Here is a 19957-nt window from a genome sequence, read left to right as displayed (position 1 = left end):
AATATAATAATCACATCAAATTTAAAATCATTTTATACAGGAAATTAGTTTTATAATGGAGGGTGAACTAAAAGGAACAAAAACTAATTAGGGTAAACAGATTTAAACTTTTGACTTCTTACTAATGTTTTAAAAAACTTTTAAATTGAAGAGCAAAATACTATAACTTTAGGACATACAATTAAGAGTCTAGATAAAAGATTTGATTTTAATACTGTATTGCTATTTAATGTGTTTTTTGGCAAAAAAATGTGTAGGGGATGTTTTTGTTATACAACTCTTATTAAACCTCTTTGAAACTTTAAAAAACAATTGCACTACAACTTACAAGTTGTAAAGTACAGTTTGGGGATCAACTTGGCTAAAATTAAAAAAATGGTTTTGGTGTACCAAGAGCTTTATATCAATTTCAAAATTAAGTCATGGGTACTCTTATTTATTTATATATTTACTGACCACATGCGTGTGACAAAATGGTTTGAAACATGTGTAATTGGACAATTAATTAAACTACAAGTTATGAAGAATTAATCAATTATTAGAAAAACAGTCTTTTAGGTGTAAAATTACTAAAATCAAGTGTTTTAGCTTTCAAATGCCAAGGGTTAAGATGCTAAAAAAGGGTCTTTACAAGTTTTATTACAAGAATAAAACATATAAAATTAGGCCTAATAAAAGTTGTGTTTCCTTTCTTTATTTTTAGTTGTGAATTTTTAAAATAAAATGCAAAACTAAAATGTGTATAACGAACTCTACAGTGGCAGTGGCCATTAGCAAACTTTTTGCTTAATATTGTTTGCAGCTGGTATGTTGAAACAGTATAGCAGTATATCTTTGTTGCATGTATAACCAGTTGAAAAGATAAGAATACATTTTTGGTTCATAAAATTAGTATAATTTAGTTTAATACTACTGTATAAGATGTCAAGTGGTGAGTGCTGCCCGCCCAGCAAACAATAATAGAATAAGCTTGATAACTTATGTGCTTTAAATAACTGAAACACACATAAAATTATATATAACAAAATGGCCCTCTAGATATCATGTTATATTACCTGTTTAACTAAGTCAAGCACCAATGTTGTTGCAACTATACTAAGTGTTAAAATAAAGTCCTAACAAAGTCCTAGTTGAATCCATTTATTCTGTCACATGAAGCGTTATATTTCTAAACATAAAACCAATTTCATATTCAGTGTCCTAAAGTATTTTGTCTAAATAGATCCCATATAGGCTAGGGTTGAAGTATTTTGAAACATGAAATGACAAATTTATAGCAGCTGCATTAGCCAACTTCAGATTACGGACGTTAAAAAACTAAAAAATACTGTCAAAAAGTTATGTCAAAATGTGACGCATTTTTAAGATGGAAAACAATGGCGTGCTGCATGAAAAAAGCCTTTGTATATAGTTTAAGTTGCTCAAATTTTCCTTTTTGATGATGAAATAAGACACAATAAGTATTCAACAAAACGGGCTAGACATAAATTTCGCGCTATTTCACTTAGATATTTTTAAGTTTTAACTAAGTTTACCAAAACTGATGTATTTTTATGTAACAGATATTATATGCCTGGGTTGCAAATTAAACATTCTGCTTCCCATTCAAATTCTATCATTTCTAAAGCATGGATAGTTTACTTTTTATCTTAGAAGTAGATCCTGAATCCTAACAAACTCAGCTCAAATGGTTAAAATAGAATGTTTAATATAGTAATTCGGCTAATAAACAGCAGCTTGGCCTGCTAAAAATGTGTGTAGCCATTAGACTTTAAACAAATCTAAACAAGCATGTTTCCACAGTAGGTTTAGTGGTAGGCAAATGATGTTTACCTGGAACTTAATATTTGATAAAGAAAAATATATAATCTTGCTGTTTAGGGTTTGCCATCAGCAAAAATGAAAAAAAACATCATGGGTCCACGTTTCTAACTCTTAAAATAGAACGCATTAAAGTGATAACGAAGTGATTAAAATAGCAAACTTGTTAGTGTGTGAGGTAACAAAAAACAGTATTTGCACTCACAAGTTACTCTCTGTGAACATTTGTGCTATTTATTAAACAAGACAAAAATTTAAACAAATATCGTTTTTTATATTGTGAATATATTGGCGATATATTTTGTACAGTACGATTAAATCCCAAACATATAAGCAGATTTTGTCATTTCTTCCTCACCAGATTTCAACACAAAATTTCCTGATATGTCAGGAAAAATCCTGACATATGGCAACCGTAATTATAGACCCCAAAGTTAATATATTTGATTAAACTGAATTTTTGTTTATGCTGTGATTAGAAAAAGAATCATGCCTGCAGTGATTATAAAAATTGGAATATTTTAGACCTGAATACACAGCGACTTCAATTCAAATGTTTCGTCAGATAAACATTGTTAAGACTCACACTACAAAAAGTGTTTTGGTTGAATTAGGATTAATGGTTACCTGGACATAGACTCAGTAGAATCGGGCCTACTTGCAGTTTCTTTAAAGGCTGTTTCTAATCTGGGTGTGCTGGTTGAACTATTACTTGTTCCCGCCTTTTGATTGATTCCTATTACTTTGTGGCCAGGATCAAGTAAAGTTTCTATCTGAAATCATTTGAGGAATCATATAAAGATACATTACCAAACTGTGATACCAAATAAGATTACAATTAGTCATACTTAAACATTGAAAAGTCACACCAACAGGTATCTATAAAATAACAATGAAAAATGCTTGTTGTTCAACTCAGGCCATGGATATATATATCTAAATATATTTTAAAGTTAATCTATGCTCTATCCATTCACTTAAACAATCGGCCTGTCATAAGAAGCATTTGCCACAGAGAATGTTGTGCTGGTACACGACACACAATAGTCACCCAAGTGTAAATACAAATCATTGCAAATGGACAGAAGTCAGGGATGTATCAAGAAAACTAAAAAGGGAGGGGGGCAAGTTTTCAAAATAGGGAGTTTCCCATTTTTAATCTGGCGTTATTGACATCATAAAAAAGGAAAGGCGCCTCGTTTACACTGCTGCCAGATGCACTTAACAAATGCTAAGTGTGCAATCGTGGGAATATGCCAAATTAGAAACAAGCCTTTAGTCAACTGCAATACAAAACTAAATATTTTTTATCTGGGTGTTCTTATGTTTATCGCAACATCTGCACAAAAAGCTGTACATGCCAAGTCAGCAGTTGTAACCAGATCAAATTGCATTAGAATATGCTTTTAAAGAATAATGTCCACAGTAATTATTATTTAATAAAATCAGAGACACCAAAACATGCACAAGGATTAAAATTACAACACTTTTAAGAATCCGGTTCAGTTAAAGAGAGGCCGGTGTTACACAAGTACCAAATATTCTGTGTATATAAACTCCAGTTTCATTAAAAAAATATTTCTGCATTAAAAAAAACATTCTATTTTACACCACAGGCCTGCAGATTTTACATTGCATGGACATTTAATAGATATATTCACCCATAAAAAGTGAAATATAAAAAGCATCACAGGTACAATACCAGAAAACAATTCTTAATATTTGTCTATTGTTTCTTTAATCTATGCTTACCTGATGCTTTACACCTTCACGAAGGAAGTAAATTTCAAACACTTTCGGAAGTTTTTTCATTAGAATCATTGCCATTTGCAAGGCTCCTACCAATACTGTTAAATCATAGCTTGACAACATTGAAGCAATGTGACTGAAAAAAAAAAATTAATAAAACTAGTGTACAAAACAAAGTTTTGTATTTATTTGGGAAACTTGAGGTAAAACAAACTAAAAGGAAAAAAGGTGTACAATTGTACACCTTTTTCTGCTACAAAAGTTATAACAAACAAAATTAAGGAGTAAAAGAGAACAAAGAAATAGATTCAGAATAATAAGACATATTAACACAAAAATAAAAAGCTAATTTCTAAAACATTTGACAATATAATCAGGTTAAATTATTTTGGTGATTTCATAAAATGATTTTATTTCTCTGTTTCAAACTTGTTAAAAGTAATAGACCTGGTGGCATTTGGAGAGGCCATTACAGAAATATATAAAGCTAAAAAATCTAGCCTCTTGGAAGTGAGGTCCAAACTCGTAATAAAGAACTACAATGTAACTTGGCAATAAAGTTTCCTTACCTCGATATTGAAAGAGTTTTTAACACTTCCTCTAATAAGTTGGGCTCAGCATAAAACAACATTCTCTGCATGGCACATAGGCATTGGTGTCTCAATGCAGGTGATCCTGCTGCCGTTCCATACACCTGTAAGTTTACTTTATTTTTATTTAAAATATATATACCCTAAATATTTGAAAAAGATGCTTTTAAGATAAGTAATAGATACAGAGACCATGAACAAAAATACTTTCTAAAAACAGTCTGACTAGTGTTAAAAGTTACCTCATATAATAATGTAAAGAGTGATTGAACAAACTCTGAAATTAAACTGTTTTCTTTAACAAGCAAATTTTTGTCAGTGTCAACACTACACAGTGATTCAGTTTGTGATCGTTGGTTATCTGAAAACAATTGGTTTAATTACAGTCATGAGGAAGTGTTCTAAACACCAGTTGACTGATAATAACAAAACTAGCACAAGGTTAAAAATATAGAGACTACCTAAATTTACCGTGTGGCTTTTTAAGGCAATGCAACTTAAAGATTTAGAACATTGTACAGATTAAAAAAATAAAATTAAAATTACCAATTCTATTTTAGTCACCCTTAAACACATTAATACTACTACTACTACATTCTGTAGACGCAAACTGGTTTGTGGTATGACTTAATGACATAGCACAAGCAATGTAAGATCCAGCCCAGAAAGCCTGGAGTATAAACCAAATCTATGATTAAGAAGTATCTAACAGGTGTTGCTTATTAAGGGTTATAACATGAACAAGCTTACAGTGTTATCTTTCAATCTGTGCAATTATTTAAGAAAAAGTGCAGTCGTTTCTAAATAAGGTAGTTATGGGGGTAGTTTGTATTAGAAAGTCGTAACAGACATGTAAATCCACATTAATACAATGTAATTGGTTTATAAGGGTTGCTAGCCATATCTTCCCTACCCCTTGCCAACCCTTCACACACAAAAGAGGCATCGTCACCCAGTTGAAAACCACTGCTCTTAACATATGAAGCAGTGTTTAGCTTTCTGTTTGTGAAACAGATCCTGTTAACATGAATTAAGCTCAAAAGAAATATGGCAGCTTTCCAGGACAGAAATGGTATCCCGGGATGGTAATACTTGTACTCAGCAAAACCATCTTGCATCTTTTTTCTTGTAATCCCACCATATACGGGCCACAACATGCCCAATAATAATAAGTCCATTTGACATTAAACAATATAGACATTTTAGTGCCCATAAAATAACTACAGCTGTGAATAGAATTATATATTGATCTGTGACAAAGTTTGAATGGCTTTTAGATTTTGTTTACCTATGCAAAATTTGGGTTTAGCAAAAATGGCGGTTATTCTTCTTTAGTAGAACGACTTGGCGCTAAAATCACTCTGGGCCATCTCTAAATGAGTTAGGTGGACTAACCACAGCATATACACAGATACATAGGACAACTTACTGAATAAACAAAAACATCCATAAACAGTTACAAAGCTAATTCACATTGGTGAAAACTGGAACAAATAAAACACAAAGAAAAAGGTAAAAAGGGCATCACATATAAACCCTGTGGACTCCACAAATGGATTACCTAAATATCCCTACAGGTTAATGAATATCTCTACAGTTTTACAAAATGCAGGCCCAGCCTGTCATACAAAATAAAGTTATGGATTAGAACTAGATAAAAAAAAGTCAGTGGATTTTTGTTCTAATTATACGCCAAGCCAATATTACATAGTAGAAACACTAGCTGTTTTTTGTATAAGATTAAACTAAAAATAGCACATAATGTGTGGTGGGTGAAATTGTTTATTACCAGTAAACAGAACTTCTTGTTTTTTCCGTATTGCCCGAGTGGTACCAGTTTCTTCATTTGCTTGTTGCATTAACTGGAAATTTAAAGTATACCTTCTTTCTTGGATCTCAACTTTAATTTCTTGGTCACCATTTTGATATGCTTTCTCAATTAAACTGCAACAGAGTAAGTATAGTTATGAAGTTATGATGGTAGTGGTTTTGAACAGAAAGAGGGACAAGAAGCAGTCCTACTGAACAATCCATGATTTAATTGCCAATATAGATAGTTTTTTTAAAACTGCTTTCTGCAGTGTTTGTTACAAATTATTATCAATGCATGTAAATAACTAAACCTTCTCCATAGTAAAAATCTTGTTTTTTTCTTGTTTCATATTTTCAGCCTATAAAACTACACAGCAAAGATCACCAACCTTTCTTTAATATGCACCTTTTTTAGTTTTAAATCAATCGCCACACAAACAATAAGGTATGGTTATTTCTGCCTATTCGCAGTAATACATAAATTGTAAAGATATTTTGATAGCGACACAGTGTTACAATTCTGTACCTATTTATTAAATGTTTGCCGAATTTTTTCAAGTGTCTTAAAAAAACTTACTATTCAAATTAAGGGTTATACTCTCAAATCACAATACGCCTAAATTATTGCAACATTTTCTAAGATTGTTATTCATAAATTCAGTCACTTTGACTGAGGAGTAAAATAAGTCCTAGGTCTAATTACAATCACGACCATCACAACGAGGCCTCTTTGAAAAATATGCTGTTACATCATCAGATAGAATACTACAAAAAACTGAGATTTGTGCAACACATGAAAACAATTTCTATTTATGTAGTTAAAATTGTCGTACGTCTGAATCCCTAGAGTAGGGTACATATATGTATTTTTGAAAAAAGTTCACTGATTTTCAGAAAGAGTTGCAGATGCATTGCCAAACTGGCACAGAAAACATGGAACTAAAGTTTTGGAACATCATGGATTAAAATTTATTTGGTGGTTGTAAGCAACAGTTAGAGTTGCATTTTATTATTAAAACTGACTGATATAAACTGATTAAAAATGCTAACCTTTTACAGGTAAATTGTTTTTATAGACTTCAAAATGGCCAAATAATCCCAAGGTAGACACAGCTTATTATTATTGATAAAAAATATAGCAAGGCCACTCACAAAGGTAAAAGTGCCCACCTTAAGCAGAGTCGTAGTTGGAAAAAGGTTGATAACCCCTTGATATAGTAAACTGCTATTCTTTGTACTAAGATAACTAACTTCATATTTTTTCACTAATACATGGTAAAAATATTGTTTTACAAAAGCATCATCATAGTTCTCATTTAAGCAAGTGCCTAAGGTAAAGTTTATATTGTTCTGTAACATTTTTTTAAGGTATTTTTATTTTATCATTTTACTGCCTCAAAGCTACTTACACATCATGACATAGCAAGAAAAAGTTCCATCCACCATCATTAGTTTTCCACTGCCATAATGCTGTGTTGGTCTGATTTTCACTTTTTATTTGGTGCTCCCTGCTGTGCACATTGTACAAAGTATCTTCCCAGGGTATTTTGGGGAGCAGTTTACTGAAAGCAAAACCTTCATAAGTAGTTATAAATGTATGGTAAAGTTAATTTGGCTACAAATCAAACTTAGGGTTAAATCAGCACTTCCTGGGATTTTCCTATATATAAGTTACTTTTATTTTTATTTTTGTTATTTTAGATTGGGTCCTTTATCCCTTAGAAATTATATTTAATACAAGGGATCACAACTTTTAAAAAATTGCAAATGGCCAACTTTGGAAAATATTTATCAAAAGTTTTGGAACAACTGGTTGAGACTGTGTATAGGAAGTGATTGGCATTGTTTCTTAAATAAAAATATGAAATAGTATATCATTACAAATGTTACAAAAAAACATCAAACCTGATAAGAAAAGTGATTTCATAAAGTTCATGAGGACTTCTTTGGACAAGTTCAATTTGTTCAGTTTCAGTTACTTTACCACAAAGCAAATAACGAAGAGTTGCTGCGATATCTAAAAGCAGATTATTCTAAAAACACAGAAGGGTAAGGTATTCTTTACTTTTATTTCATTACTACTTTTTTCAGCCAAAAAAAATACCTAATCATTTACATATTCCATGCTAAAAAACAATTTTGGATATTTTGGGGTTACTCCCGAAAAAATAAAACAGCCTAACCCGTGCAAACTTATCGCCCAAGAACAAAAAACTTCTGTTTGCCCACCCAGTATATAGAACCACCCTCCATAAAATTAGTTTAGCCTTGAATAAAATCCATTTACTCACTGTTAGAAACCAGTTGATTCGCAAGATCCGGGCAAGACGAACACATCAAAGACATAGTCTTAATTACTAGTACAAACATACTCTCTCCAATTAAAGGTGGAGTAACAACAAGAAGGCTCTGTAAGTTAATGTTAACATTTTAAGAAACAAGATTTATCATTAAGTTTGGAAAATATTTATTATTTCCATTTAATTTTCACCTTGTTAATTAAAGTTGATCACACACAGTTGTGCATAGTGTGCACCTAAAATTTGGTTTCCACTGATTTAGGTATTTTACACCCAAAAAATAAAATAAAACATTTTAACTTATTTATATGTAGGCACAACTACTTTCAAAAGGAGCAGTGACGCACTGACCACAAACAAGCATTTAACAGATTGCTTGGATCTCAGGAAAATTGAATTTATCTTGATTATGTTGGTAACCCAATTAAGTCATTGAGGGCCGCTGTCCCATAGATCGTTTACAACACAGAAAGCATGTAATTCATTGATAATAAGGAATGTAATATAGCAGGTTTCTTTCAAAAAATTTAATAGGGCCAAATTATTTAAGAATGTTATATGGTTATTTCTTTTTAAGGACGCTTAGTATTCATGCATAGTGCAAAAAAATCATTCATTTAAAGCTACGGTAACAACTTTCTAGTACCATGGCCAGTGTTTTTTTAAGGTGTTTTGGGGGAACGAAACGGTTCCCTAAATTTCTCCAGCGGTTTCCCAAAATTTGGACTTGTAACTACAGTAGAAAATTAATGGTTGTTTCTCGCTATGTCTTGTCGATAATACGAATATAGCCTACGATCAATAGTTCACATCCGGAAAAAAGAATAAGTGGAGGTACAGCTAACAGCTGAATCAAAGAGTTATTCATAAAAGAAATGCACCTTCGACACTCGTCAATGTTTATTTCTGATTTATGGCACATAATGATCAGTTTTTATGTGTGGAAACATAACAAGCAGAAGTCAACAAGCACACTTTGTTTGATTGTGCAGCAAACTTGTTTGGTGGCCGTGTTGGGCAGGCTGTTTGGTCGCTGTCACCATCATTTAAGCTGTGCCTTGTCGAATAATTCATTTTATGTTGCCTTGATTGTATGTAGTTTAAATGCCTAGGTTTATACCGCATCTTTAGAGATTAATGTTTGTCCTAAAGCAACCTTTGAAATCAGAATAACGTAATAATTGCTTTTCTTGCGAAACCTAGATTCAAGTTACTTCTATTCCTTCTGGACTCTTCTCCGACTTAAACTGAATATTATGAAGCTTATGATGTCATAAACGTATTTACTCAACCTGACGTTTAGTTTTAACAATTGTTTGTGACGTAACTTAAACGAAGCTTCTCGTAGGTGGGAGAATATTTTTGGCAATATATAAGGCAGCATATTTTGAGTGTAAAAGAGAGGAAGGACAGAAATAGAGAAATACGTTGAAGTGCTGACAGTTGCTATCAAGTTTTAAGGCGTTATTTGCAAGTGCTATTGTAGATTACATCGCCCTTTTTGCCAGTTCTCTGAAGATTTTGCTCAGCGATCTCAGAAGTAGAACTATTCAGTCGTTAATTGATCAGCGATCTCTTTCTTGGTAAAAGAAAAGGAAGACGTGAAACACGCCGCTATCTTGAGCATTTTTGAGATAGAAAGATTGTTTTTGCGATAAAATTTAGAATAGGCTATTTCTTGAATACTCTTTCTATTTTTTAACTTACAAATTTTAAGTTTTTGTGAGTTATTTCAGGTGAAAATGTCGCAGCATAAATGCTTATCCTCTGATAAACTTAACAATCGAATGATAAAGCAGTTCTTTTCTGGTAAACCGAAAACACGTACTGCTGCTCTAACCACCGAAACCGCATCTGCCAACAGCACCACAAGTTCTGATTGTGTTTTACTGAATGACAGCAATTCTGCTGAAAATGTTCAAGAGCAGTCGACTCTTCCTGTTGCATCATCGACGACTGTTCCAGCTGCACCATCTAACAAGATATTTCAATCGTGGATTAAACTGAAAGGTTTTGATGATGCTCTACAAATGAACGTGTTCACCCTCCATGCTGACGGAGGCATAATATGTTTGCTTTGCTCTAAGCATTCAGTAGCTATCACTGGCCGAAGCAAGTTTGCTGATGTTTACACCAGCGTACCCGCCAGACCTCAGCGGCCCTCTCGTCTGGATATGCATCTGAGCTCAGAGCAACACCAGCAAGCAGACCTAAACTGGAACGTGTCTCGCTATTTCACACAAAGTATCAAGATTGTGTATTAAGTAAAACCAAAACAGTGGCTGAGAGAGTACACCTAATTTACTGGGTACTGAAAGAGGAAGAAGCGAATCGAAAAGTTGCTTCCTTGCAAACACTGGTTGACCGCATTGGTCACAATGACCGGCTTCGTGACCTGCGATATACCAGTTCAACAGCAGTGACGGAGTTTATTTTGCTCATCTCCGACCATCTGACTAATCGCATCGTTGCTGATGTCAAGCAAAGCCTATGCTGGGCTACCATGGTCGACAAGACAACCGATATTGCTACTTTGCAGCAATATATTACATTTGTTCAGTACGTCAATAAAAAGGGACGCCAGACAACTGCATTTTTGGATATCCGTCGAATAGACGCTCGCAGGGCAACTGCTACCAACCTATTCCGACTCTGGAAAGAGGTCGCTGCTGACTACAGTCTTGATGTGGGTAAACATGTCGCTATTGCATACCGAGCTGCTGCAATGATATGCCGCTGAAATTACCTCTCACAGAAATTGACTGCACAAAATCTGATTACCTACACAGTGCACTGCCATTCGCATCGCTTAGCCTTGGCATGTACGGACACGGTAAAGGAGCTACAACACCTCAGGATGGCACATCAGGAAACAGCCTAAAACTTGACTGGGAGAAGATTTCAAAAATTTTACCAAGATCTCAAAATACACTTCTTGAAGATGATTTTAAACTGCTTCGATTCACCACAGAAACATACTGTGAGGCACCACTCTGTAATCTCGAAGAACGTTTCCCTGAGCCTCAGGTACTCTCTGCTTTTCGAATCTCTGATGCCAAAAAGATTTCTCTTGATAATCCTCAGCGCCAGTTTTATGGGAATGATGATCTCTCGCTGCTTATCAGAAGATTTGACATTGTTCCTGCTGAACAAACCTTGAAAGTACTAAATGACTATCAAACGTTGAAAGATAGAATGACAATGCCAGAATTTGAGTTCTGCCAAGATCCCGGTGATGTCTGCAGCAAAATTGCTCGAGACAACGTATTCCAGCAAATGTTTTCAAAGCTGCATCGACTTTGCTGCATTGCATTGTCAATTCCTCTAGCAACCACCTGGCCAGAGCGAGGATTTTCGACTCTATGTCGTGTTAAAACCAAGTAACGAAATAGGCTACTAGATATCACCCTGAATGCTCTAATCAACATTTCGATGAACGGTCCGGAGCAGCTCACTGACGAGGATGCACAAAAGATAGCTGAGAAGTGGCAAACAACAAAGGACCGACGAACAGTGATAGTGCGAGCATTAAAGGCGTTGGAATCTGCAAACAACAAAGAAATGGAAGCTGGAGGATGGGAACCGGATTGCGAACCTGTTTCGTTGCATGAGATAGAACCTGAAAAGTTTGTTCTGTGATTGTGCACTGCCAGTAGCCTAATAAATAATTCGTTTAGGCAAATATGGCTATTTTTTGGTATTTAAATGAAACACTTGCGGTCTCTTAAAACTACTTAGCAGTCACCCAAACCAAACCTTAAAAAAAAACCTGACCATGGCAACTGTCACCAAAATTATGCTAAAAAATTTAGGCTAAAGGCAATAACTCTCTACAGTCAGTCAGTAATGTAGCAATTTTCTTGAACAGTGGTTTCTAACAAGGGTATAATGTTTCTGATGACAAATTTGTTTCTTTTGACACATTTGTTTAAGAGGACAAGAATATTTCCTTAAATTGTGCAACATTGATAGCAGTTGTTTTAATTTTGTTTATTGTGATATTACAATTTGTTGGATTACACAAAAATTGTATTTATTAGTAAAAATTTAAAGACCAACAAAAAAACTTATTAGTATTGTCTATTAACATACGCACTAGATATAATTGTGTTTCCAAATAAAACCTCAAAATCGGCAGTATAAAGTTTGAAACTTTAAATGTTGTGAGCAACTAAAAAAACATTGTTTATATTTAGGTTTTAAGGGGTGCCATAACAATTACCAGCCTTATTTAGAACTTTGCATACTGTAAAGGGAGTATGGTACAGCACAACATTTATTTTACCTATCTGGTGGATACCTATTATTATGTGTTAGTCACAATAATTATATTCACGCAGAACTAAGCAAATATTACTTGTAAACTTTGAAGTAAACCATTCTCTGCAGTTTTTCTCAAAATTGTTGGTTCATTGTGAAAATTGTTTACCAGACGAGCAAAACACAAACAAACACTTTCCACACATTTCTTGTCCTAAACAAAAAACAGTTACTGTAATTTACGTCAATCTGAGTGTAAGAAATAAACACAGCAGTTGATTATGGTTGTTGGATGGACAAAAACCCTATTACAACTTACGTGATGTGACAACCTTTGGGTAAGCAGGGTAATAGAACATGCATAATATTTGTCAAACACAGATTTTTGGTCGTCAAAGGGTGGGACAGAACAACAATTAGCAACTATCGTAAGAGCATTTCGTTGAGCAGGAAGTGAGAAGAAGTCAAGATACAGAAGACAAGATGACAATCCATCAGCTTTAAGAATAGCTGCTCCATGGCGACGGGACAACATCTCTAGTGCTGTTAATGATTGTTCAGCAACATCCATACATTGTATGCTCTGTAGCTATAAAAATACAACAAATCAATAATAGTAAGTTCAACAATAGCAACATCTCAGCTGTTAACAAATTACTTACTCTATTCAAGAAAACGGGAACAGCATCAACAACAATTGATGATGATTTGGGAAGTGCTTCCATCATGTAAGTTAATGCTCTACATGCATGGTTCATTATATCAAAATTGTTTTCCAACTGCAAAATATATAGATAAGTATGTCATAAAATGCAAACTTAATAAGGAGGATAAACAATAAAATCAGTTTAATTTAAGTTATTTTATTACATCCTGGATGCCAAAATCCAAACATATATGAATTAGGAAAGACAATATTTCATGGCAATATGAAAGGCAAAATGTTGCCAAAGAATGTTAGTTGTAAATTTAAATGCAAAACTAAGAAAACTTTTTTTTTCTTTGTTTTATTGTTGTATTTTTGTTTTGAAAAGAGATTAGATATTGAACTATCAAAAAAATCTTGATGAATTTGATTAAATGATGTTTTTCATTTCCTGATGACACTGCAGTGACTTTGTGTCAAATATCATTGGCGATGAGTGCTTGCCCAAAACCACGCCAATGACGTCATTTGGTGAGAAATATCACCAGGTTAAAATATAAAATAGCATTTCTGGCATAAATATCACAGAATTTTGGCCAAAAAAACTTATTTGGGGGCCCAAATTCATGAAATGTAGTCCTTCTAAAAAAATATATTTTCTACAAAGTTTACTATGAAAGACAAACAAACTTATTTTTGACAGTTTAAAGTTAATCAGCCTAAAGACGCCATGCATACTGTGGCACGTTAATCTGGTGTTAACCCTTAAACTCCACTAAGTGTAATTTTTGTTAAATTGAACTATATATGCTGCTTTTTCAAGCAAAATGTAAATCTCTTTTATGTGCCTAATGCGTCACTTAACCTTTTAAATTAAAAGTTTTATTAGAGTGGATACAGCTGCAATTGGCGCACACAGTTTTCTCATGAACAACAAGTGTTTTTAAGATAATTATTTTATGACACCATACCTAAAAAATGTTATGGTATCTACCAAACAAAAATACTGGACCTGCTCATCACAGAGCAGCCTGCTCATTTTTTAATCTTAGCAGATGTTAACCCTGTTTATAGCCCATCTTATTACAGGTGATATTTATAATTGAATACAACACAGTACTTTCTCAATAGTTTAACAAGTTGCGTCAAATTTTTTTACTAATCAGGCTGTGTTATATGTAAAATCGATAATTTAATCGTCTTGATGTGTTATTAAAATAGAAAACAAAGAGAATAAATATATTTATTGACAGAAAAATAACATAACCTAGCAGCACTTTTATGAGGGAAAAATGATAAAGATGTTACAGTTTACAAAAATGTCTACTTGTTTATTAGGAACTTTAGGATTCCAATTTTTGCTCTATTGGTAAGCCTTTTGTTACAATTTTTTGTGTACGAAAAATGTACCAAAAAAATAAAAAGGTTTTTTTCAACCATGTTAAACAGTTATTGTGCTGTTTCATGCTTGTTTATTGTAACGTTACAGTTAACCATTCAACAAAAATATGAGCAAGGGTGCAGCAAAGTATTTAAAATTTCTGTAGAGTGCCACTAGCAAAAAAGGTTGCGAAACACTGAATAAACTGGTATCAAACTTTAAATTTCAATAAATTGTTTTAAATGATGCAAAAGTGGGGAAACTAAATGTAATTTTACTTACACTGCTGCCACCTGATCTTACACATTTGTCAGAGCCTATGACTAATCATAATATTAATCCAAGACCATTGTACAATGTTTTTTATGAATGGGAAGGTAAAATAGAAAGCTGATGGGTATAGGTTTATTTAAATTTTTTACTTAAAAGCATTTTTTTAACCTGGTAAACTATATACTAGGCCTGCACAACACAAAATGATAAGGGCACAACAAGCAAAAAAGAAACTTCCAGGGCTACATATTGAAGTTTATATAATCACTGCAATAAGCACATATTGTTCTAAAGCAGGGGTCGGCAACCTTTTTATAGTCGCGGGCCAAAACCAACCTCAGAAAGGTCTCTGCGGGCTGCACAAAATGTTAACTAAGAATTATGTTATTAAAATGTTAAAACTACCGTGAATCAGGCGGACCTCGGATCTTTTTTGCGCCTAAAAACGTGTTTAATTACATTTAAGGAGGCAGTAGCAGTAATAAAGTATTGGCGCAAAGCGCGAATAAAATGCGTTTGTTTGGTTTAAAATCCAAGTCCACACATCGTCCTCCATACTACTAATGAACAGTGTAAAGAACTACTTTTGAGGAAACGCAATAACATTAGTTAATCTAGTTGAGTGGTGGTCAACCTTTTAAAGTCAGGGCACACCTGGCGAGCGAAGCGAGCGCAATTTTATTTTGGTATAACGCCACTCCTTGCAAGTTTTCATTAGCCTACATTGTCGACAATAAAAAATTAAAAAAAGCTAAAAAATGTATGTCCAATATTTGTGAATACGTTTTCCGTTTGTCCGCGACGCACTTGGCAGCCTTCCACAGCACAACGGTCAAGAAGCGCTGATCTATATTTCAAAAGACAGCGTCAAAACATAAACAAACCGAATGGAGAAGGATCAAATTTTTCGCACTTACGTAGTTAAAATAGTTAAAAAGTATTTGCAATGGAATCGTGCCCAGTTTGTCAAAAAGGCGGCGGGCCGGACGAATTTAATCGGCGGGCTGGATCCTGTAGGTTGCCGACCCCTGTTCTAAAGCATACTTGTGTGCAAACATGCAGCTGGAATACAGTGTACTCGCACAAATTGCTTTGATTTGGATTACACTGGCGAAAAATTCACTTTACAAAGATGTGTAAACCATTATAAAGCACATAAAAGAAAATTTGCAAAAAATTATACATTTAAGTAGTGGTTACAATAGGCAAAAAATAAGCAATTAGGACCACACATCGTAAAACTCGAAAATACTACCTAAACGTAAAAGTCACATGCAACTTGCAAGCCATGGTTTGGACACCACTAAATTGGTGCATGGCACAATTGTGACAGCATATTTTTTATTTATCCTGATGTTGTTGTCTGGAAGACATGGTATGCTGAACCACATGAAATCACAATGTTTTTGTGAACAAAACAAACACTTTACAGAACAAATAACTACTAGTTTTGTTTTACCCTCAGGGAGATCCCATGAGGGGGCAAGCCATATAATACTTGCCTGTTTAAACAAGGTAAATGCAAAAAAACATGTGCGAACCTGGTCTGTTTTTTTTCTATTTGTGCATGAATTATAAAACACATTTTAGCTTAGCCACTGGTATACCATGAAACTATAACAATTGTTATTAAAGAAATACAATAGTAAAAAAGCCGGATCACTGGTTTAAAGAACAGGAAACTTAATCATACAATGAATGCATCCCGAGGAAATTGAATTAAATAAAACTTTCCTGATACAACTGGAAATTAAACATGAAATAGAATTTTTTATTGTTTTGTATATTATATGTTCTACAAAATTAACATACGATAATACTGCTAAAGCCATTTACCATAATGTAAAATTTAAACTTGGTTGCATAAATAGAGGTCCTTTTTAATTGCATTTTTACTGCAAAATAAATTCATTCTGAATTGCTTGGGGGAAGATTCATGCTTTTCAGCAGCTAACTAACCAACCTGTACCAATGTAAAAGTTTAAATTGTTTTCGGCGAAAACATTTTGTTGTTTCAGGCGAAAACATTGGCAGATTAACGTAACACTTGTCAACTAAGTTTGATAACTAACAGGGCATGATATTTAATATCTACATAATATTGAATTAAAAACTAACTAAATTGAATATGTGACTTTTCCTAACAAATACCCTGATAAAAACATATAATTTAGGCAAAATTTTAAAAGTTTGATTTTAAGTTTAGTACAACTCTTCCGGTGTGTGAAGTTATTCTTGAAAGGTGAAGTAAGACTTCTCAAACTTTCCTTTAATTTAGGATACAATGTGTTTCTTTCAATAAATTTCAGGCTTTAAATAATGTAAAAACTTAAAATGTTTTTTTGGTGTCAACAGCATTATTACCTGAAGCAGTTTAATAAGAACAGGAACAACTGATTTAATGGGAAAACCAGCAAGAGTGTCTTCATTGCCCATGACAAGAAGCTGGCACATTTCTATAACTGACTGAAGTTGATGGGACTCATCAGATGTGCTTTGCATACCTTGCAAAAGTTGCTGAGCCTTTGAATCTAAAAATATATGGTATATTAATGGGTTGTTTTTATTTGGAGGTGTAAAATACATACTACAGTAAATCTTAATATTGACTTATTCCACTCATTGACAAAATACAGTGTTTACTCTAGAATTTCAGCAAGTGCACAGGTGTGCCAAAGTTTTGCTGGTAAACCACAAAAAAAAGTACAAGTTTCCAGCTACCAGTTTTACGACCGTTTGATGGTACTGTGTACAATGCACAAATTGTACATGTTTAATATTGCACCAAATAAAAATGCATTTAAACATTTACTTTATATTTTTATGTGAACTTGATAAGATATTTGAACACATTACCAAGAATGACTTCAATTTGGTTTGAAAAGTTTACATCCTGCACAGTTTTGAGAAATTTTTTAATATTTTGGGACACTGGACATCTTGTTTTAGAAATTCAAAGACCGGTTGCAGCTATAATTTTACCACATAGCAATTTTTTTGTAAAATTGTGCCACCTACAAACCAGTATTGCGAGGTCGAACATTAGCAAAGGACATCACAATATCTTGTTATTTTAATACAAAAAGTGTGACATTCAACAACAAATTTACTTACTAGTGTTGCTGTTAATAGAACGATGCAGAATTTGTTGCACACGAGGTCCAAGTGTGCCAAAAAAATGTGATGGAAGACCACGTGCTTCAAGCAAAGCTGAAAATCAATCAATTAAATAAATATGTAGCTGCCAATAAAGTTTCATTTTTAACAATATGATAACAAAAAATCTAACCAATTCTGTTGTTAATTAATTCTGTTTGTTCTGCAGTCAAGGCTAAGAAGCAGATCATAGATTAACAAAAATAGAAGGTCACCTAGCTAAGACATGTTTTGTTCATGCAGTCAATTTAAGATGTGATTAAAAATATGATGTAGTATAATGCGAGCCCTTAGTGTGCATTTCTGTTTACCGTATACCGACTAATAAAAATCTTGCTTCAGCAAGAAGGCAAACATTATCCTTATCATCATCTTGGGGAATGTGTTCCAAATTACAGTGCGACAATTTGGAGTTCAATAGGGTTTCTAACGTTTGAGTTGAGACTTGTTCAAAACATAGAAAACGGGCAAGATAGTCATTGCATCACGAATTGGGGAGTAATTGCCAACCAAATGTGGGAAGTAGAAGCAAGGTTAAACTGTAAGGCATTAAGAGCAGCTGACATAAGGTGACCAGAGAATCTCGCTTCGACCACATAAGATTGGGAGTGACTGACAAAAAGTAGGCTAAAGCATCCATTTAGAGCACATTAAGTCATTAAGAGCAGCTGGCAAAACGTGGACTAAAGAAGCTAGGTTGGACCACCGGGGCCTAAAAATGACCAATGAAAGGTGGGCTAAAAAGATCGGATATATGTCCAATCAACGTATATTTATTAAAAAAATAATTGTATATACCTTGAAGACGAGTCATATCTTGTTCATCTAAATCCGCCTCATTTTCACTGGCACTATTTGCCTGAGCTCCAGCTAAATTGAGTAAAGAAATACGTTCAGTTATTTAGGAAGTATTACACTGGCACAAATGCTATCATAAATTAAAGTTTATACATGTTCCAAGATTATAAAAGGTTTTTAAGACTGTTGGTATCCAAAGGTAAATATTTCTTTAAAAACAAATTCTCGGGATGTTTGAAATATAATTTAAATGTATTCTACAACAATAGGTTTAAAATCTAGAATAAGGAATCCAAAATATTGCAACCCAGTATACTTTTATTGTTGTTTAAATAAACCAGGTTATAATATACCCAAAAACAGCAATGAATCGCAAAACCAATATTAATATATGCATAAAAGTAACAAAAAATATATGCATAAAAGTAACAAAATAGAAAGATCAGGTTGCTTCCAACATTTTTTGCCAATCAGTAAGGGCAATGGAACAAAATTATTTTTTCACAAATTTAGTCGGTTTTGTAAAACATTGTGTTGTTTTACTTTGATTTTTTAATACGGATTATTTATTTTCACTGTGGGTGTTGGGAGTTTTTTTGGGGGCGGGTTGTTTTGGGTTAAGCTTTTCGATGGCGGGGGCGGGAGTGTTTAAAATCTGTTTTAATGAAATGTTAACTTGGCATCTGGAAAACATTTTAGAGGGATGACAAACATGGGGCCAGATTTTTTTCGGAGGGGAATATATAATTGAAGAAAACATATAATACATATTTTTACGGTAGGGGGGGTTGGAAATTTTGGGACAGAAGTTGTGTTTTGTTGAGCTTAGGGGCTTTTGCTATGGGTCATAGGAGACCAAAATATGTTTTTAATAGAAATAAAGATTTTTGGGGTTAAGTTCGTTGACGAAGAATTTTTCAAAAAGTTGACAAAGAAAAAAAATACACCACCTTTAGGACATATCGCATTGTTATTGATATTTTTTTTTGGTTGGTTTGTTTGTTAGGTTTGAGTGGGTCCGGACCAATTTTCTTCAGAGCTTGGTAGAAAAAGTATTAATCTGAGATTTAAAATACTTTGGATGTCATCAAGTAATATATTTCAACTTAAAATTTTGGAAAAACTCTCTGTCATTGAAATTTCACTTGTTTAAAGATTTGTCGCCTTCTAA

General features: G+C 33.5%; 1 protein-coding gene across 1 annotated transcript in view; it reads right to left on the bottom strand.

The window, feature by feature from the left end:
• LOC146148663 (E3 ubiquitin-protein ligase TRIP12-like) overlaps positions 1-19957 on the bottom strand; it is a 74267-nt gene that overhangs the window by 25147 nt on the left and 29163 nt on the right. The window contains exons 10-23 of the mRNA XM_083388087.1: positions 18787-18858; positions 17947-18042; positions 17197-17363; positions 13195-13311; positions 12852-13121; positions 12630-12746; positions 8264-8381; positions 7878-7989; positions 7382-7534; positions 5950-6104; positions 4403-4521; positions 4140-4264; positions 3574-3706; positions 2449-2594 (exon numbers count right to left, since the gene is read on the bottom strand). Coding sequence (XP_083244213.1) covers positions 2449-2594; positions 3574-3706; positions 4140-4264; positions 4403-4521; positions 5950-6104; positions 7382-7534; positions 7878-7989; positions 8264-8381; positions 12630-12746; positions 12852-13121; positions 13195-13311; positions 17197-17363; positions 17947-18042; positions 18787-18858 — 1900 coding nt within the window. The remainder of the gene's footprint in view (positions 1-2448; positions 2595-3573; positions 3707-4139; positions 4265-4402; positions 4522-5949; positions 6105-7381; positions 7535-7877; positions 7990-8263; positions 8382-12629; positions 12747-12851; positions 13122-13194; positions 13312-17196; positions 17364-17946; positions 18043-18786; positions 18859-19957) is intronic.

Source organism: Ascidiella aspersa, chromosome 4 (genome assembly GCF_963924565.1).
Source record: "Ascidiella aspersa chromosome 4, kaAscAspe10.2, whole genome shotgun sequence".
NCBI classification, from domain to species: domain Eukaryota; kingdom Metazoa; phylum Chordata; class Ascidiacea; order Phlebobranchia; family Ascidiidae; genus Ascidiella; species Ascidiella aspersa.
This window is presented reverse-complemented; position numbering and strand designations above follow the sequence as displayed.